Source organism: Tenrec ecaudatus, chromosome 6, assembly GCF_050624435.1.
Source record: "Tenrec ecaudatus isolate mTenEca1 chromosome 6, mTenEca1.hap1, whole genome shotgun sequence".
In the NCBI taxonomy this organism is placed as follows: Eukaryota; Metazoa; Chordata; class Mammalia; order Afrosoricida; family Tenrecidae; genus Tenrec; species Tenrec ecaudatus.
Window position 1 is genome coordinate 157,596,647 of NC_134535.1, and position 26,617 is coordinate 157,623,263.

A 26,617-nucleotide genomic window follows, 5' to 3' on the forward strand; every position below is an offset into this window, starting at 1 on the left:
TTTATTCAATTCAGAGCAGACGCGTCCCACCTGGAGAGGACGCGCACCCTTCACACTGAAGTCTCCTAGTGAGGAGTACGCTTCTAAAATCCTTTTAAACCCTGAGAAAGATCTAGCAAATTGAGACTGATCTCAGCAGACAAGCTCTGGGAGTTCCCACCTCCATCATGCTGTTGGCTACTCACTCAGAGGCCCAATAGGGAACTTCACGACCATTCATGTGGCATGTTTTTTTTGTTGTTGTTGTAGTTTTGTTGTTTTTTTTGTTTTTTTAGAGGAATAACAATTGAAATGTCATAAAGTAAGAATGAGATCACTCTTGGTTTCTCTATTTCCTGCTCTGCTTTAAAAAGAAAAAAAAAGTCATTAAATGGGCTTTAATTACCCTGGCTTTAGTAGGCAAGACACAGGTGGATGTCGTGTAAATGAAGTGCTTCAATGCACAAGTTTTAAATCACGAACTTCCACTGTGAAATAAAATAAGATGATTTCAGAAAGAGCAAAAATGGCTCCATAGCCATCTGGCTTCTTTTTCCTCTTGTGCTGACTTTGAAAACACTTTAAAAGGAGATGATCCAAATTTCTCACATACATAAAACCCAACCCCAGTGCTCTCCTGTGGATGAGCTAAGGTAACTATTAGGAAAATGAGGGGACCACAGACTGTCGGTTAATTAGGCATAGCATTCACTTACAATCATTTTAGCTATATTTTAGATCGCTAATCTCGGATGTCTTTTTCTAGATTGAGCCCTCTAATGTGCTTTACATTTTCCTAAATGGAGGGGGGGTGGGCACTGAGACCTTGGAACCATGTGATGAGTCTAAAGAAACAGAAATCACTGTTCTTAAATATGATTTTCATAATCAGTTGCATCATCTTGTAGAAATACCTTTCAGGGTGAAAACAACGTACAGAATGATGGAATTGCTTTTCTCTGCAGAAATGACAGGATTAAATGTCCATATAGCTATATAGTTGGGGGGTTATGGAAGTGTGCTCTCCCCACCCCGCCCAACACTCCCCACCTCAAAGAATGCCAAGAATTTGAACTCCCTGTTCTTAAGGTTGAAGGGCATTAGGTCAGATCTGTTCCTGGAGAAAGGAGGGAGCCAATCCCAAGGCAGTGGAACTACACAGTAAAATCTGCCAAGTGTTCATATGGTAATAGGCAAGTCTTTCAAAAGAAGGACACCCGACTTGCAGGGAATTAACTGGGAGCCAGTGAGATCGCCATTTGCAGCTCAGTAATTCTCTACTCCTTTATTTCAACATTGAGCTTTAGGTTTAAAATAGGTGCCAGGAAAGCAAAGCGGCGCTTAACAGAGATTTTCAAATGTGGGCCACGAGTTACACATTCTGTCCACAGAGTCAACGGGAACTATACAGCATCAGTTACAAAATGGTGCTCTCTCGTTTCGCCAACCTTCCAAGCAACCCTTCGCTGCGGTGTTATCCAATTCAGCAGTAGCAAAGCACAACGGAAATGAACTCCACAGCCAGCCCAGCCCGCTTCACTGGTGCAGAGAAGCGCACAGTGGTCCGTCCGTCCAGCAGCTGCATCTTCAAAGGCCTGTGAAGCTCGATGAAGAAATACCCCCAACTGCTCTCTTGGGAGAAGGCAGCCCGCTCCAAGTGCTCACGGCGTCCAGGCCAGGTGAGCTGCAGTTGGTGGAGGGACCCCAATCCCTCTGGGGATAACTCAATACCCCCTGGGACAGAGATGCCCTTGGAGCTCCAGAGATCCCCGGTTTCCCAGAAAGGACAGATGTGGACTACCCAGGTTTGGCATGATCTCTTCGTGGATAACTTGAACACTGTGCTGTTCTTTTACAAAAGAAAACCAAAAAAGTTCTCCTCCCCCTCCCCTCCCCCTTAAATAAGCTAGAGCTACCAAACTCTGTAAGAGCCTGGCCAACATTTTAATGCGATGTCATTTTGTTGTGTTAAAATAATTTTCACTTTATTTAATATTATTTCTTTATTTATGATTCCAACAGACTGTATTAAGGCAGTGATCACTAACACAGAAAACGGACAGGAGCTAACAGCCAGGCTGCTCTCAGGACCTGGGCCTGCTGGGCCTCGGTCGCTGACATGCATGTCGGTAGCTCATACACTGCTACCCTCAGAACAGAGGCTGCGGGGGTCGGCGGGGAGCGGAAAGACAGAGGCTGCTGTACCCTTAGAAGCCATTTAATAAATATCATCCAAAAACAAAATGGAAAATAAACCCTCTGAGAGCACAACCACCTTAGGCCAACTGAATGTAATCTAGTTTATTATTATTAATTATTATTATTATTAACCCAAAAAATTGAGAGAGAAGGAAAATATTAAAACAAAACAGGGAGAGAAAAAATAAAAGCCGTTCTTAACAACTAGCAGTAAATAAATTTATACAACAATTAGGTCTGTATAATATGATGAAATAAATCTACATCTTTTCTTATTTTGGTGCTTTGAATTATACATACAAACAACAATTACAGGGACTTGTTCACAAAGCACGTAGGTCTGAGAAAAGCCCACCTGAGCCCCTTGATGGCAACGTGTGTGAACACCAATTGCCTGGAATTGATAGTATTTTCTAGGCAGAGGCCCACAGCTTTGGATGAATGATTTGCCTACGACATTTTTTTTTCTTTTTTCGTTTTTGTTTTTTTTTTCTTTTTTTCTCTTTTAATGCATCAAACGACCGTGGCCAGTGAAAGGAAACAAAACTGGCCGTTTGTCCATTTGGATATTAGACCTAGTTTCTTCTTAATTTCCACACTGTGTTTTCCCCAGAACCTTCAAATGCTTGGCGTCCTTCATGCCCTTTCTCACAGCTACCCAGATGTAATAAAGTCTTCCTCAAATGTACAGGATTTCTTACAATATAAGTTATATGCACTGTTCAGCGTTTTGTTTTTGTTTTTTGTTCACAGCACTAGAGACCCTGTTAAATAGGGAACATGAGTCTGAATGGCTTATTCACAAATGGGATCCAGATTCAGTGACTGAGAACGCAGACACCACAGTGAGCTCCCTTGCCAAAGTGGCAAACATCATTTTTGCTTTCTGCCTTCAAAAACATATCCATGGGTTTTAGGCTTCATGATACTGCTCCTGTAGAAATGCAAATATAAGGGTTGGAGGGACTCTCGCTCGGAGCCCTGTAAGCATCGAGCAGGGACTCTAGCCCATGGCGGTGACCATACTGGAAGGATGGTGAGGTCCGAAGGAGAGGCTGGACGCTGGGTGCATCGGTGTCGGAGTGGTCAGCATGTGGCTGGAGTGGCTGAAAGGTGACATGTGGCTGAGGGAAGACATGTGTCTGGAGAGGGCGGCGGGGTTAAAGGAGCTGCTCTTGGGGAAGTCCTCCAGCGTGTCATGCACCTTTTTGCACTTTTTAGATTTGCTAGACATTTTTCGGTTTCTGGTCTGGATTCCTTCCTTCTTCATAGTCAGGGGTCTGTTAATCTAAACAAAGATCAATTTTTTTTTTTTTTTTACTTTTTTTTCCCCCGCTAGCTCTGAAAGGGCACACTGGCTTCACACACCACGGGTTCCTCCGACCGCCCCTGATCAGAGATCTGCTTTCAGCCGGCCCCTTCCTCCCGCCTTCCCAGGGACCCCCCAACAACTGTGGTCTGGCCCAGACCACGCCTGGGAGGGAGGTACTGTCAGCTTCTATCAAAGGTGAGGTTCATAGGCGAGGTGTCCCCAGCAGAAGTTAACCCTTCTGCCCCTGAGCTCCAGTCATTCAAAGGGAAAGTTTCCTGAGGGAGAACTTTGCATTTCTAGGGACCACATTTACAGACATCTGCCTACTATGATTTCATCTCTATGGTGATTTAAAATGACTGGCTTTTCTTATTTCATTAGAGTTTCCTTAAAATACTTCGTGAGCACAGAGGCAATGAAGGGATCTTCAAGCGGGAAACGATGTTTTGTCCACCCTTCTGATGGATCTGCCGTACACCACCCATGGATGGCTGTCTGCACTGCTTCCCCAGCCGGCCTCGGAAACACTGGGGTTGTATGGATCTTAACAGTAACCTCTCTTACTTGACCTTTTCATAATGAGAGATGCCATAAATCTTCCCCTGGAATTTACTCTGTTCTGGGACCTTTTCTTAAAGGTAATTTCTGGCCCCTGTCACTTCAGTGGGATGGGGACAGCTGGCAGTTGCCGCTCCTACCGACTTCTAACCACACAAACACCCAAACAGCTCAAATACGTGATGCAACACTGTGCGAGCATGAAAACAGACTCGTCCTACAGATTCAAGGCCAAGGATAAGCCAGAATAGAGAGACAGAGGCAAGACCTTGCTCTAAGACAGAGGCTAAGATCCTGCTCTAGGTCACTAAGCTTCCATCTCTCTCCTTGAAAAACCTTTTTCCTATCTCTCTCTCTCTTTTATTTCCCCCCAAACATCTTAGCTTCAGAGAAACAGAAATTGAGAAAGGGTTGAACAGAACAAGCAGCAGCTACCACCCACATGGAGTCAGAACCAGTTCGATCCCAGCTCCAGGCATTTGCCCCAGGTAGCACACGGCACATCCAGTCAAGTGTTCTTCCACCAGCGTCCTCAGAGGTGGAGGAAGGGGCTCCCGTGGCTCAGGGATCTACTCACAAGCTCTAGGAAATGACAACTCAGGGAGAGAGACTCCAGATGGCCGAGAGGGACCTGGCCGCTGACAGTACTTCTGGGAACGGCACACACACACAGACACACACACACACACTCCTTCCTGGAGCTAAGCTTGGAGAGGATACAAGGGGGAGAAGGGACTGGGAGCCAGACACTGGAGCTTAGCCCTGCTTTCCTCTGTGCCAGGAAGGCAGGAGAGCTAAAAGGTCACTATCCAGAGAGCATGTCAGGGATCCTTCTGCAAAGTTATCATCAAGATAAAGAGCCAATGGGAATCTACTGCCACTTCAAATCTCCACCAAGATAAGGTCCAGATACACAGCCCTTTATGGTGCTATCGAGATATACATAGCCTGATATCTAAATATCCTATCTAGTTACACAAGATAGCCACATAAGGCTGATAACTAACAGTTACCACGCTACCTAGATGCGCTGATAGTGAGCTGTGCTGAGTTATCTAAACAGCTAGAGAAGGGGAAAGGGAAGTCAGGGAGCACCCACTTATGGCTAGACCTGCAGCTGAGCAGAACAAAGTACAACACAATGAAAATGTGGACCGATCCTTACCACTTATTGTTAAATACACATCAACTTCCCTCTTCTGTAGGGTTGTCCTAAACCAGGGAAGACAGAAAGCTACTCTTATTGATGAACTCACTGCAACAAATCTGTCTCCGCCCCGTCACTGGAGCCCTGCCGTGAAGACCGAGCTAACGATGGATGTGGTGGAAAGAGCTATGGGGAGTTCCTGGGCTTGTAATGAATATTTTATATTCTTCACACACACACACACACACACACACACATACATTTTTTAAGATTGAACACAAGTAAGAGCCTCTCTCATCACAATTAACGACTTAAAAGAAAAGCATAACTCATTATCATTTCCCGTTATCTCTGCATTTCCTAATAGCAAAAAGTACGTGTTTACACACTGTTTCTTACAAGTGTGTTAGAGTTTATAATGAGAAAGGATTTCCAATGATTCCCCTGTTAGTCTTTACTTTCCTGAACTTCCTTTTCCGACTCTAAAATCAAGCCTGTGTTCACGGGGCTCCGGCAATTTAGATCCCACGCCCGATTCTTCTGCTTCCAGCACCCACAGCACCTTGTCCAAGTTTCCACTCGGAGTTACCATTCCGTTGAGCACAACTGGAAGCAAAACAAATTGCCTCCCTGGCTAGATCATGAAATGACTTGAGGCTCACACGTGACCAAAACATAGAAGGTCTTTGAAAATTAGATGGTCAGCCCTACGATGACTCTCTCGGCTGTGCCATTGACCGGGGAGTTCATAAATTTAATGTCCCCGACCTTTCCACTGTTAATTTAATTTCTCAAATCTTTTTTTTTTTATCTTCCCTGCAGCAAGGAAGTAAATTGCTCCGAGGGAAATTGGGGTTTGGGTTCCATTGTCCATAACTGGCACAGTCATGGGCTCGGGGGCAGAGAGAGGAGCAGGGCTACTTCACCTAGGTCCCTGGGCATCGTAGCAACATGTTCCTCAAGAGTGAAAAGAGGGTGCCCTGAGAAATGGTGCTTTGACTAAGGAGAACCCAAACCGAGCAACTTCCTCCCCAGTTCCCAGGTAATTCCTGAGTAAGAAGAGGTGGCTGCCAAAATGGCCCTGAGCAAGCCGTGCGGCCTCTTCCTTGTCCAGTGTCACACTCTGCCAAAGTTAGGCTGGCAGAGGCTTTAGGAGAATCGGAGAGAGCTTTGGGGGCTGTGGGGGGAGAGCCTACACAAGAGTGAAATGACCATTCTTTCTCTGGGATTAATACAAACTTCAGGTGTTGTTAGGTGTCAGAGTTGTTTCAGGAGCAAAGCAAAGCCCTTCTCCAAAAATATTTTTTAAAAAGTGAAGGTATTCTCTATCATGGGAGGACCCCCATATTAAAAGATTAGAAATGACACAACGAAACCCAGGTGACCGGCGATTATCACTCTGCTAAGATGACAGAGAACGAGAAAGAGTTTCTCTGCTGTCATCAGCTGCCATCCCTGCCTTCCTCGGACGTCTCTGCATGCGGGCAGCTGGTTAGGAGACAGGCTGCAGACAAGATCGCTCAGACACTGCATCTCGTTCCATGGCTTCCGTAGGGAGAGGCCGCAAAACAGGCAGCGCACAGGGTTAGCCAAGGCTTTTTGACTCCTCGGGAACGGACTCAGTCCTCTCTTAGGTTCAGGAACTCGTGTGCCGTGCGTTACAGTGCTATTCTCCTCTCTTTCCTCCCACCTCGCCCTCTCTCATGCTCTTTGTGCCAAAGGTAAAGGGAACTCACAAACTAACGGGTGATTTCCCACCCTGCCCGGGGAAGGCTGGTGTGTTTGTTGTTTTTGTTTTCCTTTCTTGAAAAACCCAGAGGAGACCCGCCAAGCATATCAGATGGCTGGCTTTCATACCCACTCACACTCAACGGGCTGCCTCCTTCCTTCTCTGTAGCCCTGCAGTCTTCGCGAGAAAGGAGGACTCGGGCGGACTGGCTCAAAGGGTGGGGAAGGGCTGGTCTCTGTGGTACTAGGGTGAAGGTCGGAGCCAACCCACAGGGTGGCTCCTTCCCAGCGACAATCTACGTAGCCGGCAAGGTCCTACTATGTACACCGCGGAGGAAATCTTCCTTTTAGGCTGGGGAAGCAAGGAGTTCCGAGACTTGGCCCCCCGCTGGCCCCAATGAGTTGAAGCCTCACAACCGTCTTCACTCATAGGAGGTCAGACCCGGGTGAGCGAGGGAGTGCCAGGGGACTTCGATGGGCACCATCGCCCAGCCTACCCGTGGGGGGTTCCAGGGACACTTACATTGTGCAGCTTATAGTACAGCCCACAGGCGTTGCAGACCGGATCTCCATTGGCATTCCTCCTCCAGAGAGTGGTGGTGGTCGTCTGGCAGTTGGCACAGGACGTGCCAGCTCTCCTAGCCGCCGACTGGGCATGAGAGGGGCGAGAGGAGGAGAGAATCAGACAGGAAAGGTGTTTGGGTGACGGCTGAGATGGACATTTTTTAAAAAGAAACAATGATCCCTGAAATCAAGTCAATCAATAAAGGTCCCAGAAGCCACCTGGAGGCGCAAAGTGTAGACCGTCCACGTCCACGAAGGGTGTCAGACTCAGCCCGAGCCCCTCGGTAGGGAGTCTGCTGCTCTCTTCTCTGGTATAGAATGAAGGATCAGAGAGCTGGGAGATCCACCTCTGGGGGATCATGACCCCCCCGACACACACACACACACACACACACACACACCTTTTGTTGACCCCACAACGCTCACCAGATGGTTAAGCTTTAGCGATAGCTGTTTTGATGTCACCAGACTACTTTGGGTTCCAGGCCTTGGCAGGGGCCTTTTTTAGGGGGTGGAGGGAGAGGCCTACAAGAAATGTCTTCCAGGAAAACGCACAAGGAAGTCCATTTTCAGATAGGCTACGAGCCATCAGGACATGAGGACAGCCAAGGCTGAGCAAACCCCAGCTAGAATGGCGCTTAGACCCCAGATAAAGAGGGGCGGGATGACGAAGAGGGTGCACAGAGGTCCAGGAGAGCGGTCCCCTCGCTCGGGAGGGACAGTGTGTGGTGTGTGACTCAGTAAGAGCAGGACACGCTCAGTGCCCCAGGCCCTGTCTCATCTGCAATGGTCTTAAAGGTACCTGGCGCTTGCTCGCTCACAGGCATACCAGCCCCTGTTGCTAGCTTTAGCAAGTCCTCCGTTCACAAGACCCAACGAACCGAACTAGGGCTTGCGTTGCTCTTGTTCTCGCCAACAACCAGTCGTTTCCTACTCACTGCTCAGGTCAAAGGTCAGCCTCAACTGGGACTTGTAACCCCTTGGTGGTGTCACTGTCTTCATCCCCCGCCTCACTCCACCCCCCCACCCCCGTCACCTAAAGGGGGGCTGTCTTTGACTTGGGGACATGTGGCAAATGTATAAGGGGGTCTGATGCTCGGCACTGAAGCGAATACAAAGGCTCTGAAACTTTTGGAAGAAGATGGAGTTGTGTCACCTGTAGCCTACACCTCTCGCTCCTCATCCACCCCCAGAAAAAGAGCATTTTGGCTCCACATCTGTTCCTGCTCCCACGAGTGAAAACAAGCATCACAGTAAGAGAAGGAGAAAGACAACTGAATTCAACTAGTCGCTGGTCGGTGGTCTGAGGGAAAACTCTTGTAAAAAGGACGGAGAGGAAACTAGAGGGAGGGTGTACGCTAGCATAAAAGTGAGGCCAGACCCCTGAAGGGCCAAATATGGGAAAACTCAAAAACCAAACCACGCCCGTCTCATCAACGTCCACTGATAGCTGCCCTAGACAGGGCAGAACTGGCCCGTGGGGCTTCTGCAGCGATCGAATCGAGCTGTAAGGAAGCAGGCTGCCACATGGCTCTCTGGCCTTTGGGTACGCAGCTGCTGTGCCATGGAGGGGGGGGTGTCCCCAGACGTGGGAGATGCAGTAGTGGTTTTGGATCAGCCAGCCTTGACCTTTCTCCTTAGAGCCACAAAACTGTCCCCGATAGGTTCTGATAGCAGTCACGGCTTTTTCTTTAGTCTCCGTAGGCGAAGGAACTAGAAAGAAAGACAGCCCCCATCTATCGGACTTAGAAGCTCCCCATTTTCTGCTGTCTTTTTACAGTATAGGTCCCCACAGTTCTCGGGGATGGGTTCAAACTCCACAGTGTCTTTGTGAAACACGATCCCTGAAACCTTAACTCATTTCCCTTGTATGTTCTTGGGAAGAAGGTGCAACATTGTATCAGTGCTTAGTGATTTTGAGAATTATGTTGCAATTTTTATTATTATTACTGCCTTCTGGTGGCTTTCCCTTTTCCTTAAAAAGATATGTATTTTAAAAGGAAATACTTAGACGAATACCTACTCAGGCATTTGGATTTCCCAGCCCAACAATTTCTAAGAGAGAGTTCAGGAAGGACAAATGCCAACCGGTAAAATAAGAACTCTAAATGGCGGGGCTGACTGTGGCATCCCGTGCGGCGGTCTGTTGGAGTAACGTAAACATAAACAGATTCGGAATATCTCTCCGCTGTTACAGACTTTGTAGCAACTTCTACATAATCTCTAAAAGCCACACTGCTTGGTTCACTAGCAGGAGGCACAGTATATTAGTAAAGGAAGCTTCTTGCCTTTTTACTAGTCAAAAAGGGGGGGGAAATTCTATGGCTCTTCCCCTTCAATCATTTCATCTATTTCCTGCATTAGCTTATTCAGTGCTAGATAGGCATCTGACGGAAGAGCCAGCTGCACTGTGAGCGCGGTGGTCTTCAGTAAGTCTGCAAAAGGGTGAAAGAAAAAATAGCAAACTGGAAAGATGGAGCTGGCGTAAATGTGACAGGAAACAGTGGGGACGGGGGGGGGGGGGCGGCAGGGAAGGTTCTAGGTATTCAAAAGTCAAATATTTCTAAGGCCCAAGAAAAAAATAGCGATGAATATGCTCTGAGTGTCTGATTTCTCTGGAATAAAAATATAAAAGCACTCAGAACAGATGTTTAAGAAGTTAAAGGCAACTTTAAATGGGACTGCAGCTGAACTCTAGCATTAAAAGCAAGAATTACTCAGAGTTCTAGAGATGTCTTTTGAAAGGCGACAGGCGAAATCTCCTTTGTAGTCAGCACAGCGATGCCCCAAGGAAATGTCAAGTGTGCCCTGCCTCACCCATCAGCCTCAAATTGGAGACTTTTGCCCTCTTTTTCCTTCTTTATTTACCTTTAAAAAAAAAATCCTATAGTGATACTACGACTTATTTTCACAAGGAGGGTTTCTCCTTTTCTTTCTTTCTTTTTCTTTCCACTAAGGCCAGGTTTTAAGTGATTCAGAACATTCTTCTGTGGTGCGATCAGATTCATTTTGTGCCAACACCTCCACCCCCCCTTTTCTCAAACCCTTCTTGTTCTGATCCGTTCAAACATCTTGCTGTTTAGGTTGGGGAAGCTGAGTTGTTGTTTATGAGTTATCTCTGGGACTCAGATATCCGGCAGCTTTTTCCTAGGAAGTCAGCTTCACACATAAGAAAAAGGAAAAGAAAATTAATGAAATGACGGACGAGAAGGGGCCGGAGGGGCGGCTGAGAAAGTTGACGCAGCGGATAAAGATGAGAAAGAATAAAGCCCAGAGACTGAGCGTTGCCAACATTTCAAGTCATGTGGGCACTTCCATCCCTAGAAAGTTTTCCCTTTTTCTAAAGAGCATGTGAAAGGTGTTGAGTTACATGAAAATCTGATGGAAAAGACACCAAAAAATGCCGTTACGAGGACTAGAGCGGGTGTTGGGTATTTATCTGTCTTCCTCAGAATGTGATGGGGCGAATTCATCCATTTGTCTGCATGGGGAAATTCCCCTCCACCCCTGTCTATCTGATGGATGTTACCAGCACAGAAAACATTTTGATCTCTGGCTGTGGTTTAACTTATCACTGGCCAAGTCTGCTTCGTTTTTCTCTCGGCTACTTGGACTCAACGGTTCAGTCTGGCCACGGAGAAGCTGAAGAATGAACCTTGCCTGCTGCCTCTTCCTTATAAATGCCCAAGGGGCACCAGGTTTTCTCAAGTATTCGGAAAGGTCGTGGTGTATCAGAAAGAAAAATGACCACCCTATAATAATGCAAAAGGAAATAAGACCCAATGCTAGATTGAGACGGAGGTAAGACAGGAATACCACACACACACACACACACACACACACACACACCATGTCCCCCCACAGGAATTACCTGTGAAAAGTCCTCAATTCCTACAACTGAAATAGGAAGGACAAGTCCATTCGGGTCAATGGCTGGCTGCTTCTGAAACTCCGTTAATTGCCCCATCCATCTTAAAGCTCACTGGCGCAAGAGGCACACTGCCCGCAGACACGGCACTGCATCTGCGGTCACTTCCTGGGACCCCGCCTTCTCCTCATCACACATTTCAGATGTACTCAGGACTTAGCATCCTCTGCCTAAACCCCTCTGTGTGGGAGGCAGTCCGTGACTATCAATGCATTAATCACTCTAATGATTAAATATAGAGTTGATAACCAAGAAGGCGGCGCATCCTTAAAATATCGAGGAAGAGGGGGTAAGAGGGAGAGCTTTTCTGTCCATTCAACTTGAAAAGAGAAAACAAAATGGGGGGTGGGGTGGGAGGAGGGAGCTCTCCCAAGCAAGCTGACATGATTTTGAGCTGTCCTGCCAATTTCCTGCAGAAAGCTCTCCTTCCTGAAGAGAGGAAATTAAAAACACAAAATGCTTAGTGTTGGGTCAGTGCCTCCCAAGGAGAACTTACCAGCCTTCGCTTGGGCTTAATGAGGGGCCGGTTCTGTCCATTCATTTTGTGATAGAGTCCGCAGGCATTGCAAAGGTAGTGTCCCGTCCCATCTCTCCGCCACAGTGGGGTTGAGGTCGCCCCGCAGTTTACACACTCCCTGCCTTCTGGAAGCAAGATCACACATAAGTCACGTATGGACAGAAAACCTATCTGGCCTTAGGTGTAAGGGGTACGATACAACTGAGAACTGTTTTCCTTTCTTCCTCGTGTACTCAGGGCACTTTTGTGACACCCCCACCCCACCCCACCCACTCCACCACCACCACCACCACCACCACCTCCTCCTCCTCCTCCTGAAAAGAAGGACTCTCTGGGCATTCCTGGTATAACCATTCGCTGCACACCTACAGCTCACCCGCCCAACAGTGGCAGATAAATAAATAAGAGCAACAGAACTGTGTTCTTGGCCTGCCAGACTTGAAGGGGAAGACCAAGCAGAGCCAAGGAGGAAGGCAAATTCCAACTTGAAATATTTCACTGAGAAAAATCTGAGCCCTGGACGATGGCAAAAGTGAAAACATGCCACTCATTTCTATCAAGAGGGGCAAAGGGAAAACGAAGGTGTCCCATTATCATCACTGGATCTGTCTCCATAAAGTGGGTTTAAACACTGAAGATTAAGATGAGGAAAAGGGAAAGATGAGTCCCTGGCTAGGTAGATAAACAGATAATCAATAGATGTATAGATTGATCAATTGGCTGATTGATTTCAGTAGCCAGGTTTCCCAATAAAACAGTCAAGGTCTTGGCCTGGAAAGAAAGAGATGCGAGACTGAGCAGGGGCCACCCCTTCCTTAGCATCTTTTCTCTCTCTGGAAAATGCCTAGTTTCCCAAAGCTTTCCTGCTACTGTGATAGGGACGACACTTAACTGTGGCCTCTGCCCTGCCCTGCCAGAGGAAATGGAGTGCACACAAAGCCAGGGAACCTGGAAAAAGGGCGAGAGGGCGAGAAGGCTGGGAGAGCAGAGTGAAGATCCTATATAGATTAAGAGTTGGGCCGGGCAGGGCAAGGCAAGGCAGCTAAAGGGGGAGGGGGGCCTCAGGGCGGTGGCTCATTAACCAAGGCCTGCTTGCAGTTGCTTTTTCCAAAAACAAACAAACAAAATAAACAAAAAACCGGCCTGGCCGGCTTCGAACAGCGTTCCCTCCAGGGGAGCAGAGAATGGCCCAGATCCACCTCTAGAAAGCTCCTGGGGAGGAATTTCTTACAATTTCAGTTTAGGACAAGGGGGATTTTGCTAACTGACTTAGTGCGGAACTGATTTCTTTTCAACTTCTGTGGGGGCAAGAGGAAGGTTTTAAAAGACATTTGCCCCTCCACCTCTACCGCCCCCCTGATTTTGTGGGACCAGAGGAGAGTCAGGCAGCAGTTTGGCTGACCGGGAGCTGGCAGCCTCATGCCACTGAACCAACATGAGCTGGGGGTCCAGCTCACCTGGGTTGGAGGTCCTGACCCACGGGAGTGGGTGCACTGGATTTATACCCTTAGGGAGGAGGGGGGAGGGGAGTGGACGAGGGTTGGGGAGATGAAAGAAAGATGAGCCTCAAAGGTGGTTTTGTTTTAAGAGCTTAATCAATTAGCACCAATCAAGCCCTAGTGGTATAGGAATTTCAACTCCTAAAAGATAATCAGTCCTGGGAGCTGATTCTGCATTTGGAATCCTTCCCCACCCCATCCTACCTCAAGTATGAAGGATATAGGAGTGAGCTCATGAGCGCGCGCGCGCGCGCACGTGTGTGTGTGTGTGTGTGTGTGTGTGTGTGAGAGAGAGAGAGAGAGAGAGAGAGAGAGAGAGAGAGAGAGAGAGAGAGAGAGAAACCTTCAAGCACAAGTTCTGGGGGAAATAACTTTTGCCAATGCAAGAGGCTTTGCCTCCTTTCCCATTGATGTCACTAAAACTGTTGGGTAGATTTTGTCTGGTTTTGCTTCTTCAAAAACAAAAAATGCGTGAAGCAATCAAAAGATGTGTTCTTTTAAGTTCACGTTCAAAAAGGACTCAACTGCAGGCCCATAGAGGCTGGCCATGATGAAGTTTTTAAGAAGCTGTGTCTGTGAGCCAATGCCACTTTCTTGGGTACCTGAGTGCTCAGACCCAGCCCTGTCCTATAGACATCAGAGAAATGTGGTGGCTGGAAGGAGGGAGGGTGAGTGCCATGCCAGGAGGCAGGCAGGCCCTGCGGGGTAAGTGCTCCTAAGGGGCAGTCATCGAGTCTCTTCTCAGGGGGCAGCAATCCTGACCCTGTCCCCACTGGGGTTCCCTAGCTCACCCCATCCTGCCAAGACAAGGCTGCTCAGCTTCCCAGTCCCTTAGTTGGGTCCTAGTTGGGCCCTGGGCTGCAGGAGGGCTGGGGGAGCTCGTCCTGCACCACCAGCAGCAGCAGTGGCACAGCTGAAAGCCCTGTGCTACTGTGGTGAAGGGGGGGGGGCCTGGGCACACCCCTGCTCCTGTGCGCCCCTGGCACTGGGGGGGATCTCCCTGTCTGACGTGATTAGTCTGATTTCCTCTCATTTGTCAGGTGTTGGCGAGGATGACTGCTTCCTTTTCAGAGAGACCTTGCAGCTAGCAACGGGAACCCGCTGCAGCAAGATTCTGCACACTAGAGCAATTTTCTGTCTTGATTCACTCGGCAAGTTTGTGATTACCTTGTGTGGGGTGGGGTGGCTGTTAGCGTGTGTTTTGTTTTGTTTCTCTCTGTGGCCTCTAGCCTGTGACCAACCACCAATGTTCCTGATGGAGGTGGAGGCCCTGACTCTTGCTTGCTTTCTCTCTCCTCGCTGGTGGCCTGGCTCACGCTGCTCAGGCAGACACCTCTCTGCTCGGTGACAAGAACCACATTCTCTCGACATTCAACAGTCACTTGCAAATACCCCCTTTTACTTCTGGGGTTGGCCTTCCTAAGGAGACCTTGCAACTGAGCTGGGCACAAGGAGGGAGGGGGGGGGGGAAGAGGAAGGGGGAATAAGATGCCCGTAGTCAAGGAGCAGGTGAGGAGTTAAGAAATGGCCCTTTGCTAAAAGCCTTCGTCTTTTGTTTGCAAAAATATGTATCTATAACCCGGCACAGAAAGCCCCCTAGATGCCCTCACCACAGATTCGACCTTATTCCCCAAATGCCACCAACTCTCTCTTCTCCTGTCTCCCCCACCAGCAAATGTCTTTGCAAAGAAGATGTTTGATTTTTTGTAAATTTTTCTAAAGTAACCACTAGAAAAGGCAGAGAATCGCCTCCCGGAGAATTCTCACCCCCTCTACTCTTCACACAGAAGGTTTTCCGAAGAAACCTCCCCTCCAGCCTCCAGCTCCCAGACGCCTCAGCTCCCGGGGCGGGCCAGGTGTTGTGCCCTTCTGGGTTTGGGTGACTGGAGAGAAGGGAGTCAAAGGCCAACTTGGCATTGCCATCACCACCACCGCCGCAACTCAGCCAAAAATAAATGGGTGTCTAGATGGGATAGATGTCCCTGCTTCTAAGTCAGACCAACCACAGATCTCTTCCCCCCTCGCTGTTCAGCGTCTGGAGGAAAGAGATGCGAGCAAGGAGAGGACTCAACTGAAGATCCCACAGAGAAGGAGGAATCAGACAGAGGCAAGAAAACCGGAGTCCTTTGGAAAAAGTGGGGCTGCCCCCCTCCCCCCACCCGGACCACCCCACCAGCCCCAGGTACCACAATCGTGCCCAACGTACAACTCTACCAGAGAAGAGACCTTGAAAGAAGAAAAAGAAAGAAACAGAACACCCCTTACTACCTCACACGAATAGGTTGCTCTCTCTATACCCAGTCCTCAAGCCCTCACCTAATTCCCCCTTCAGTAGTAAGGCTGAACCCCCAGTTCTCTGCAGCCCTCCGGCTCCCCCCTGGAAAACCCAGCCCCATAAGCCCTGGGGGAGGCACTTTCCTCCTGCCTGCCTGCTCTCCTTTCCGCTCACTTTCTGTTTGACGCCGCCGCCAGCTAGCCTACCCCTCTCTCTCCCTCCTGCCTCCTCTCATGAACTGAACATGCAGGTCTGAGTTTTTCTGTCAGCCTAACCGCATCCGGACTCTATTAAAGTTCTTGGCGCGGGATAAACAATGCAACTGTCGCGTGCAGCAGTCTGAAAATAATTGGATTAGCTAAAACATATCAACTAAATAGAGACAGTCCTGCTCAGGCAGTCTGAGTAAATGTCACCCTGGGACAAAAAAATACAACAAAAAACCTTGAAAACGGATCTCAGGGTCACTGGGCTCCCAGTGTCCTACCTCTGAAGTGTGTGTGTGTGTGTGTGTGTGTGTGTGTGCGCGCCTTCCCTGGACTTAGAAAGCCCTGCTTCAAGACTTCTCATCCCACCATGAAAAATCACATATATTTACTCTCTCTTTTTCCTATGGGATCTACGGTGAACAGAGGCAGGGCAGTGAAGAGTGGACCAAAACAGAGATGCCCGCCCTGACCTAGGAAAACCTCCGGAGGCACGAAGCAGTCACCATCAGATCATCACAAACACACACACAGTGAGACTTTTCTGAGGCGTCCCTGCTCCGATGCCACTGCTTCCCTGAGAGGCAAAAACCAGGGGTGGGGGATTACCATTGAAAGCCAAATCGCCCTAGCTTAACTACTGCTCTGTGCGGAGTGGTTTTGCTTTTGTTTTGTTTTTGTAACGCAAGTGAAGGCACCCCATGGAAAAACACACACACGGTGTGCTTCCAGACAAGGTTTTCTTGTTTTGTTTTGTTCTTTAAGAAAATAAGCAGAGGCACACACCTGAGGCATCTCTCTCCCCTCTGGCTTCAGCTCCATTGGGGACAGTGCACTAACCTAGACACCTTCCGGCCCTGCCTATGCTGAGCCAGGGCCCTGGAGGAGACTGTAGGTAAAAGGGCCCACCTCTTTCTTCTAAAGAAAGGGAGGTGTGCCAGAGCCCCCTCTCCCACGCCTCCCCACCCAAATGGTGTGCTACTTTCACAAGGTTCCTCTTCCTCCCCCTTAAACATTAAAAAAAATACTATGTATCCACACACTTTATTTATCCATGTCTATATAAAGGCCTGCCCTCTGCAGTGGACGGCCTGCCCCCCTTTGAGCTGAGCAGGAGAGCTCCAGTCAGATGGACCCAGGGGCCAACGGGGTCACAGGAGGGACCTGTGTTTGTTTAGGTTTGAGGAGGTTTCGTTTTGAGCATTAAACACTAAAGATTTATTCCCTCAGCCTTCCTTCCATTTGGTCTTGGAAACGGACTAAAGGTTACTGGCAGAACCCAGAAGTTCTGCGAAGGAAGGCAGGAGTAGCACTTTGTGTTTGTCTTTTCTTTTCCCAGCTCATTGGGGATGGGCTGGGGTGGGGGGTTACTTTTAATGAGATCCCATTCCCTCTAGGCCTCTCTTCGAAAGGGAGAGGACACACCTCATTCTTCTCCAAGCCCCCCCTCTCCCCGCCAAGAATGGGGGGAATCAAATCCGACTGCTAGCTCTCTTTTCCCTGCCCAGGATTAGGGCGCCGGGAGCGGCAGGCGCAGGAGAGAATCCCAGCCAAGGGGGAAAAGGGTCCTACCTGTGCTGGATCTGGCCTTGGGCCTAGACTTGCATCCGAAGCCGGTGGGCGAGCCTCCCAGCAGACTGCTGGGAGGGAAGAGTCCGGAGCTGTATTCGGGCACGTAGGGCGGGTAGGTGGTGATGGGGTGGTGGGCCGAGGCGGAGGCCCCTCCCAGGGTCGTCATGCTGCCCCGGGAGTGCGGGGACTCGAGCTTCATGCTGTCCGGCAGGGACACCGGGTACTTGATACACTCTTTCTCATCCGGCCGGGCAGAGCCGGCAGAGCCTGGGGTGGACAGGGACGGATCCGGAGAGACGTCCTTCGGCGGGGTGGGCGGGAAGGTGAAGAGATGGGGGCTGGAATGACCCGCCGACAGGGAGGAGGAGGAGGCCGGGGGATAGACCGAGAGGGGCCCCGGGGAGCCGTGGTGGATGGACGTCTTGGAGAAGGGGCTGAGGTTCCAGGGCGAGGCGCTGTGATGACTGCCCAGCGCTTTGCCCCCGTCCAGCCAGGGCAGGGATCCGTGCAGCAGCGGAGGACGGCACACCTGGCTCCCTGCAGCAGGAAGGCGAGAGCGGGATTCTGGCTGAGTGAGAGCAGCTGGGGAGGGCCTGCGACACTCCTGGGGATTCTCCCTCTCCCACCTGGAGAGCAATCGGGGACCACTCTCTTCGAATCCAGGGGGTCTCAGCAGCACCTTGGCCAGCATGCCTCAGACATAGAGGGGGGCCTCCGTTCACCCCTCTCTCCACACCAGTGTCCCATCAAAGATGGGGGATTAAGGGACTGTGTCTGACACCCAGGAGGTGCTGAGAAGACGTGGCCCCTTGACTTATTTGGCCTCTCCAGATAGACACTTTCTAAATTACCTTCCCGGATGTCCCTCGCTAGAACCTGACTTGATTTATTGGTTGCCTTCAATGGTCCAGGGTCCCTGGGCCCAGACTTAATCCCATCCAGCCTGATAAGAGCCGACTGTGAATGATGGGAGTCAAGAAGTGAGCTCAACACCAGCACAGCACACTGACCCTGTCAGAGACCCTGGAAGCAGTGCCCAGCTCCCAGGGTGGAGAGGCCCGGAAGGAGGGTGCTGGGGAGAGGGCACATTTTAGAGTTACTTCCAGAGGAGCCTAATACAGTGCTTGCCACTATCACCACCACTGTTTCCCAAAGGCCCGAGATGGACGATGGGCGTAAGGAGGAAATTTTCATTGTTCAGGCTCTTACAGGAAGTTTCCAAAGCTGGAGCCTGGGAGGACTGACTGCTTTTTTGGCTTTTCCTCGCTCTCCCAAATCCTCCAGGAGAAGAAAATAAAATAAGCCCCGTAGGCCCTCAAAGCGGTGGCCCCAACAACGCAACACCTGCACTTTTACCTGAGATATGTGGTTGCGTGTGTGTCAAGGCAAGGCTGAGTCTATCCAACATTCACTGAACTGCACAAGTGTAACCTAGCGATCCCTCCCACAAGCCCCTACACCGTGAGAAGGGTACATTTAGACCAACCGCAGGCAGTGCACATCCACAAATTATCGATCTCCTAATCCAGTCAGCATTTGGCATTGTAGTGAACCATTATGAACAATACTGAAACTAAAAAATCTTAAGCCAGAGGAAGGGGAGGGGAGAGAAGGGGGGAAGGGGCCTTCTCTGAACATGAAGGGTCAAGATTCATATTACGCAGGAAGTCGTGTAGTAAATAATATGAACACTGCATCTACCACATTTCCACTTAACTGCTGATCTGCACAGAATGAGGGCAGCCAGCTAGCGCTCTGAAGAAAACCTGGTGACAGCAGGGCCAAAGGCCTCCAGGCTCCCTGGGAAGGGGGACCTAGGCCCACCCACCCGCGGTCTGGCAGGACTAAGAGCGCCTCACGTTTTCCCAGCTTCTTGCTTTAGGAACCAACTTACATCTCCAAAACGTTAATATTGCTTTTTTCCTGTCTAGCGAGCTGGGTTTCTTTTTGCCTTTCAGAATTCAAGATGAATGGAGAAATGGAAGGGGAACCGGGAGGAGGGTATGAAATCGCACCTACGTTAGAAAAGGGGAAGCCCTGGTGACCCCCAAATCCTCCGTGGGAGCTTAAGGAGCCTACTGTAGGCCGGAGGAGAGTCAGGCCAGAGTTGTAGGCAACTGACACGCGGCAAGCTACAAGTAAGGACGCGGGTAAATTCTGTGTAGCCGGGAAATCTAGGCAAGCTCCAATCTCTCAAACATAGGAGAGTCGAACTTTGCACTGAAAGCCTTTCAAGCACCAGAATCCCACTTCTCCAGGCCAAAAACTGGTGGGTGACCTGCCGAGAAATCCAACGCACTAGCTCTGGGGAAAGATTACAAGAAAGGCGATGTGAGTCAAAATCTCTCACGGGCCTCGCAAGCAATTTGCCCAAGAAAGAAACCCAGGAACGCTGGCAGGAGCTCCCCACCCCACCCGCAACGCCCTGAGAAAGAAGTTAGGGGATAAGGGAGCGCGAGGCCATTGGTAAGGGCCTGGGTGGGCCGGGCTTGCACCAGAGCCGGCCCACGGGCCCTGAGAGCCTCCGCTGGCCCAGACAGCACCTGGGCTCCCGGGGCCTGAGTCCGCAGGGGGCCCCGAGCCTGCGGCATCCAGGTGGGCGTCTGGCGGAGGGAACTAGTGTCGCGGAAATGCGCCTGCCACGACGCTTAAAAACACACTCTCGCGGCAGAGAAGCCTTCCTCGCCCATTTCCGGGCCCCAATTATTTTAAATGAACCAGTAACGGCACTTAGGGGGTTTCGATTAGTCTCTCCGCCCCCTGATCCCGCCCTGCCACCCCGACCCGGGCCGGTGGGGGCAGCTCGGCGCGGGTCCCCGCACCAGGGGCGGACTCACCGTGGTGGGTCGGAGGGTACCGCTGCACCGTGGCCCTCACGGAGTTTCCGTAGTAGGACGGGACGTGGTTGCCTTGGCCGTCGATGTTAAAAAGTACATCCACCTCCTCCGGCAGAGAGTACTGCGGCGGGTCCATGTAGGAGTGGCCCAGGCCCGGGTGGTGCGTGTCCGGGTGCTGCCCATTGAGCACTGCGGGGTGGTGGTGGCTCACCCAGCGCGGCTGGTCCGCCGTCACCTCCATGGCCTCGGCCTGCGCTCGCGCCCTCTCGCCGGGCCCGGAACCCGCGCGCGGAGAGGGAGGGCGGTCGGGCTGGGAAGTCGCTGTGCTGCGAGCTTCTGCAGGTGCTACTGTCGTCGGATGGGTGGGGTAGTCTTTGAATGATTGGCTTTCAGGGGCGAAGTAGGGGATGGGAGATTTGGGAAGGAAAAGTGAGGAAATGAGAGTTCGTTTCTTTTTTAAAAACAAATCCTTTAGGGGTATTTTAACAAAGCGAAGAAGGGGAAGACAAACTAAATTCGGGGGAGGGGAGGAGAAAGGGGGGGTACGGAAGGGGGCCAAAGTGTAAAGAATGGCGAGGAGGGCTGGGATTCTCCGCCAGCGAGGCTCCGCTGCACCGCGCGTCCTCCGGAGAGGGAGCCCGAGCTGCTCCCCGGGTCCGCTGCAATGGAAGAGGGGGGAGACCGGGGTGAGCTCCTAAGTACGTTAGCACCTGAGTTTACCAAGTGGCACCTCCTCCCCTCCCGTCGGCCGCGGGACGCGCGCGCCTCCCCCGGGCCCGGCCCGGCCCCGCGCACCGGGCGGCGCCGCGGGTCCCGCAGATCGGCGTGCACACGCACACCCCTCCTCGGGAGCTCGGGGCAGCCGCTGGTCGCCCGCCGCGGAAAAGGGCTCCCGAGCGCATCCCGGGCAGCGTGGCCCCGGGGAGCCCGGCACGGAGCCGTTCAACTTGGAGAGAGCGCTCTCCGCCTCTCCCCTCTCTCCCTCCCTCCCTCCCTCGCTCGCTCGCTCTAGAGGGGACACAGGTCCCGAGACCTTCGGGCCCGTAGAACTCCTCCACCAGAAGATCGTTTGATTTTTAAAAAGGGTTAAAGTCCTTGCAAGTGGAGAGAGGGGGGAAAAAAAATCAGCAGACTTTAAAAAAAAAAAAAGGCAGTACCAACCTGGGTAGCGAGGAGCGGAGCCGAGGCGGCGGAGGACCTGCGAGCAGAGGCTGCTCGGTCAGATCGCGTGGCTCGCTCTGGCTCGCTCTGGCCGTCTCTCGCTCTCTTTTCCTCTCTCCCTCTCTCAGTATTTTTTTTTTTTACAGGGAATGCATTCTTTCTGAAAGTATCAAGACGGCGCCAGGCAGCTCAGTGTTCGCAGACAGCTGTGGCGCGACGCAACTTAAGGAGGTTCTAGTGTCATCCGCGCCGCGGGGGGAGGAGCCTGGCGCTGGTGAGGAGGGGACAGGATCCCGAGCACAAGGAAACTGCAACCCAAACCCGCTCCAAGACTTCGCCGCCCCCCCTCCCTCGCTCCCTCCCCCCGCCCCTCCCTCGCCCCTCCGCTGACCGGAAAGGGGCGCCGCGGAGGGCGGCCGCTGCCGAGGGTGGGCGAGGCCCGCCGAGGTTCGGGACGCAGGGGGCGGGCGAGAGGGAATTCGCGCTCTGGCCCTTTAAATGTGGCTCGGGCGCCTGCCAATTCAAGCGGGCTCCTTAGATGATTTTGTCCCCGAGAAACCGGCCTGCCCCATTCATAAAGTTAACTTCTACGGGCAGACGCCCTTTACCCCCACCCCACCCAGCACCACCAGGACTTTGTATGGGTGGGGTGGGGGGGGAGCTTTTCATTCAATCCAGGGTATCTGGGAGAATTCAGTTGGGGGGATAGGTGCACGTCAAACTGTTGAGTGAAAAATGCCGTGAAGGTCCTGGGAGCCTCGCGTCCCGTGCAAACTTCCCAAAAGATCGCGGACTCCGGCGATCAGGATGTCCGTGGTACTGCTGCGGTGCCGATTTCCCCCTCGCTCCTTTCCGAAGGAGTCCGATCCGGCTGTTGCAATCGCCCTCTCTAAATCTAATATTTGTAATCGATGTTTGCTTGGACTTGACTGACACGTGATGGATGAGAGGGAGGGAAGGGAAAGAAAGACTGAACTAAGCACAGTTGACGAGTCCGTGTAAGTACCTCGGTCTTGACCGCAGTTGCTGAACTTTTCCTATATCAGTCCCTTCACCCCGCCCGGAGTCTTCCGGACTCCGGCTCCCGGCGGCTCTCCCCCAGTCAAGGCCCCCTCCACCGACCAGACCCCGGCCGGCGGCACAGCACCCTACAGTGACTTCTCCCCGGGCTCAGCCGGTCGCCGGGACAAACTGCGGAGTTGGACAGCCTGGGGCAGGGGGAACCAGGCTCCCGGACTGCACAGCGATGGGGGCGGGCCGGGGCGGGGCAAGGAAAAAGGACCAATCACCGAGCGAGGCTCGGGCCGGGCCGCGATTGGCCGGCTCCGCAGGTTCGAACCTCCTTGGCCTCCTTCGTTCTTTTGAGTCACTGCATCCCCTAGTGGTGCTTAGACTCCTGCAGCGGCTGAGCTGGGAAACTCACGCCCGCTGGGGTCAGGCGGGAAAAGACTCGCGTTCCACTCTCTGCACACCCCAGGGGAATGTGTGCTTTGAGAATGGAGGTGCCCCCTCGGGCATGCCCAGGGACAGAGCAAAGAACTTGCTATGGGATCTTACTTAAGTCTTTTAAGACCAAACCGAAGACATGGTTCCCTCTATGTTCCTCTACGCCCACAAAATTTCCTACAAAAACAAAAGGTCGAAATAGAAGAAATCATCCCTAATCGTGATCCTGTGTCTGTGTGTGCGTGTTGTGAGAAGTGGCTTCATTTTTGAAATATCCTTGTAGGAAAAACTCATACCACTTATTTGAGAGAATGAGTGCGGATGTAGTTCCTTCTGATCTGGGGTTTAGAGTTTTTGTTTTTTTGAATCGTACCTTAAATATTATTTAAAAATAGGGTTGAATTTCTAGGTATGGAATAGAAAAAAAATTTAACACCTAAATTACACAACCCCACTCGTTTCTCCTGAGCCCAGTTAGTCTTCCGTTTATTAGGGCGGCCCAGTAAAGGAGCATCGATTTTCCCTTCACTCTGTGACCACTCTTTTCTCTAGGGCCAGTCAAGCTGGCAGCATCTCCTCCTGCTCACGGCGCTCTCCGAACCTTTTAATTATTTAGTTTCTGTCTAACATCCAGCGGAAACCATTCCATAAACAAGGAGAGATGAACGCAAGCACGATTTTACTGAAAGTCCCGGGATTGAGATTAAGATTTGAAGCAGAAAGGGAGAGAAAGCACATACTTCTGAGAGTCACTCCAGGACGTCCATACTCGAGTCTGGCCCTGATTCTCAGCCAAACAGCAAATCCTAAAATTCACTATTTGGTCCTCAGTGGACGACCTGACAGCCAGGGCGGCAGGGGTCGAGGAGGGGGCAAATAGGGAACTACCCTAAAGAAAGAGAAGCTGCAGAAGGCTGGTCCTGAAAATGTTAACCTCTAAGACCAAGAATTACTTTTAAAGACAAAAGAAAACATTTGTGAGAAAGTGACCCTCCGGAGTTAGGGCGCCGCTTCCGTAACTTTGGGAGTAGAGACGCGGGGAGGGGGGGAGCAGTATATTCGTTGTAATTAAAATCACAAGCACCAAGTTGGGCTGCCCTGGGATGGAGAAGTCACCCCCTTCTTGGAAAATAAAAGACCTCGAAGGCCCCTCCAGGTCTGGGTGGGTTGGAGCTGGCAAAGAGGGGTGGGGGGAGTCTGGGGGTCTGGATGCCCGGTGAAATGGAGCCAGCCTGTAGGGGGTATTTAACATTTAATTCCCAGCCGGTCCGCCCCGGTTCCCGGACTGACAGTGGGTAATTGGGAAAGAGGACGTTGCTCTTTTGATGGCCCGCGCCGGCCAGTCTCGCCGACGCCACACTGGGTTTGACGTCACGGGCCCAGCCCCAGAGCCAGGAGCAGAGAGCTAGGGGCGGGGGGCTGGGGCGGGGGGGGGAAGAGGGGAGAGGGTAACCGGGGAGGGAACACCGAGGTCGGCCCCGGAACCGACCGGGAGGGAAGGGGGAAGGGAGCTAGGCCGGAGAGCGGCAGCGGCGAGTGGCCTGGGGCGGCGAGCCGGGCTGCTGGGGTCTGGGCCCGGCCAGGCGCCGGCCTGACCCGCCTGGCTGGCAAATGCAAGGCGGGCTTCCTCCACCGAGGGTGGGCGGGGGAGGGGAGGGAGCCTGAGGCCGGAGAGCCGGGGAAAGGTGGTCCTGATTCTCCCTCGCCTCCTGCGGAGACTCCTTTGCGTTCTCGCGCAGACCCGATGACCCCTTCTCCCCAAGCCACCGGGCTCTGGCCGATGCATTCCAGCAAATCTCCCTCCTCCCCGGGAGCGCTCGGCAGGGCTCTGGTGCAGGACTTCAGGAGGATGCTGCCGCCGCCAGCGAGTCCTGAGCTCCTGTAGGGCGTGAGGCCTCTCTCTCATCTCACCAGGGTGAGGGGCTGGGAAATGCAAGCGCTCCTGAAACCAGGGGACAAGCATCCTGGAGCCCTGCAGGCGACGGCGTAGCCATCGCTCCCCGAGGGGCCGGGTCTGGGTGCTGCTCTTTAGGCGGCGAGAGCCAGTTGGGCCTATGGTAAAGGCCGGGCCTCGCGGTTGCTGCTTTAGGCGTCAAGTTGAGCGAGGTATGTGTGCTCTCTTGGGAAAGGGTAAGGAATAGTTTTACTTTCTCTCTCCGGTTGGGGTGAACAGGGACCACACACACACACACACACACACACACACACACACACACACACACACACACACCCTGGTACAGGTTCCTCGCCCCCCCTCCCAAAGATGCCGAATCTGCCCTGGGTGGAAATGGGAGCCTAGTCCCACGTAAAATCCAGAGCCCGAGACGCAGAGGAAAGGCGCTGGGGCCGTAGGCTCGCCCCTCGGGTTGTAAATCTGGGAGAGCAGAGATTCACGCGGCCAGCGGCACCCACCCGAGCCTGGCGACTGGGCGCGTCGAGGCGAGCTCCGCGGGGCCGAGGTGCCGGGGAAAGCAGCAGCCCCCGGCGCCCGCGAGATGCCCGGAGAGGGGTAACCAGAAAAGCCAAGCCTCGGGGGTCTACCTCATAAAGTTCCTAATCCCGCGCCGGGGGAGCAAGCGTGCCTCCGGCCGCCCGGGGCGGTCATTTGAGCGTGTTTACTTAAAGACTTTGCAAGCCGAGCGCGCGCGAAATCGTCGGATTTCCAGCGAGGCAGCAAATATTTGCAGGCGGGGGAAAGAAGCGGAGCCGGGCCGCGCCGCCGCGGCCCTCCCCCCGGAGCCGCGGCGCCGGCCTGGGCGGACCCAGCCGCGCTGTTAAGACCGAAATGAGCCCGGGAACCTGCGGGGCTGGGGGCGGGGATGGCGCACAGGGAGACCAAAGGCCAGAAATCGGAGGACCGCACCAGGGCCCTAGCGAGCCGGGGCTGGGGGAGGCGACATCCCTGTCCACTCTAGCTCGATCAATCTTCCCGGGCTGCGATCGGTCAATAAAAACGGTGTGAACTGCGCGCTGCTGCTTGTGTGTCTGGGGAGGAAGTGGAGGCCAGAGGTGCCGGCGCCGGCGCCGGCGCCCCGCACCAGCCGGGCGCGCTGCTGGGCGGTCTGGAGGAAGCCTCCGACCCGGGGTCCAGTTGGCCGCTGGGAGGCCAGCTCGGCGCGCCGAGGCCTTTAATTGGGTGTCTCTCTGCTTCAGTAGTGGCCATTATTGGGGCAATTAGCGAAAGACAATAACCGCCGAAAGGCGTTTAATTCGATTCGGCAGGCGGGCTGCGGCCGGAGTGTGGGGAGCCGCAGCTTGCCGGTGGGCGCTAGCCAGAGACAGAGGGTCCCAGGAACTGGCTCTCCTGCGCCCGCTTTCTGCCCCCAGGTGTGCGCGTGCGACTGCGTCCCGATGGGGCCTCGGGTGTCCATTGGAAGTGAGGCCGGAGCGAGGGGGGCTGGACCTCGGTTGGGAAACCCGTTTCCCAGGCGCGGTAGCCTTGCCGGAGCGCCACCGGGAGGGTCGCGGCGGCGAGCGCGTGCCAGCGCTTCTACGGCCGCGCCTGTGCGGGGGAGAAGCCAAGAGGACAGCGACGCGGAAACCGGCCTCCTTCGCCCCGGTCCCCTACCTCGGTCCCCCGAAGCGCTTCCGAATTTCATTCCCCACCGAGGAAGGAGGGGACCGGGAGAAAAACCTGGTTCTGGCCCGAACACACCTCCCTCTCGGCGCGAGCCAGCCTCCCCACCCCC

The 26,617-nt window shown here is 52.5% G+C and overlaps 1 protein-coding gene across 2 annotated transcripts; it reads right to left on the reverse strand.

The window, feature by feature from the left end:
- Nucleotides 1–1,261: 1,261 nt before the first annotated feature.
- GATA3 (GATA binding protein 3) lies at nucleotides 1,262–21,756 on the reverse strand. 2 transcript variants are annotated; one of them, XM_075552399.1, is made up of 6 exons: nucleotides 21,483–21,756; nucleotides 20,322–20,980; nucleotides 17,485–18,021; nucleotides 11,912–12,054; nucleotides 7,447–7,572; nucleotides 1,262–3,466 (listed from the first exon to the last, which is right to left on the reverse strand). In XM_075552399.1, the coding sequence occupies exons 2-6, from the start codon at nucleotides 20,560–20,562 to the stop codon at nucleotides 3,182–3,184; spliced, it is 1,332 nt and encodes a 443-aa protein (XP_075408514.1). In that variant the 5' UTR covers nucleotides 20,563–20,980; nucleotides 21,483–21,756; the 3' UTR covers nucleotides 1,262–3,181. The 2 variants fall into 2 exon arrangements, with proteins under 2 accessions (XP_075408514.1, XP_075408513.1); XM_075552398.1 differs by having other exon boundaries at nucleotides 11,912–12,057.
- Nucleotides 21,757–26,617: the final 4,861 nt, after the last annotated feature.

Bases quoted from the DNA above. Each gene is read 5' to 3' on its own strand.
- GATA3 (XM_075552398.1), bottom strand. From the start codon at position 20,562: ATGGAGGTGACGGCGGACCAGCCGCGCTGGGTGAGCCACCACCACCCC. The intron at 18,022-20,321 runs GTGAGTCCGCCC...TTCCTGCTGCAG, and splicing joins GTACCCTCCGACCCACCACG to GGAGCCAGGTGTGCCGTCCT. The intron at 7,573-11,911 runs GTAAGTTCTCCT...TCTCATGCCCAG, and splicing joins TTAAGCCCAAGCGAAGGCTG to TCGGCGGCTAGGAGAGCTGG.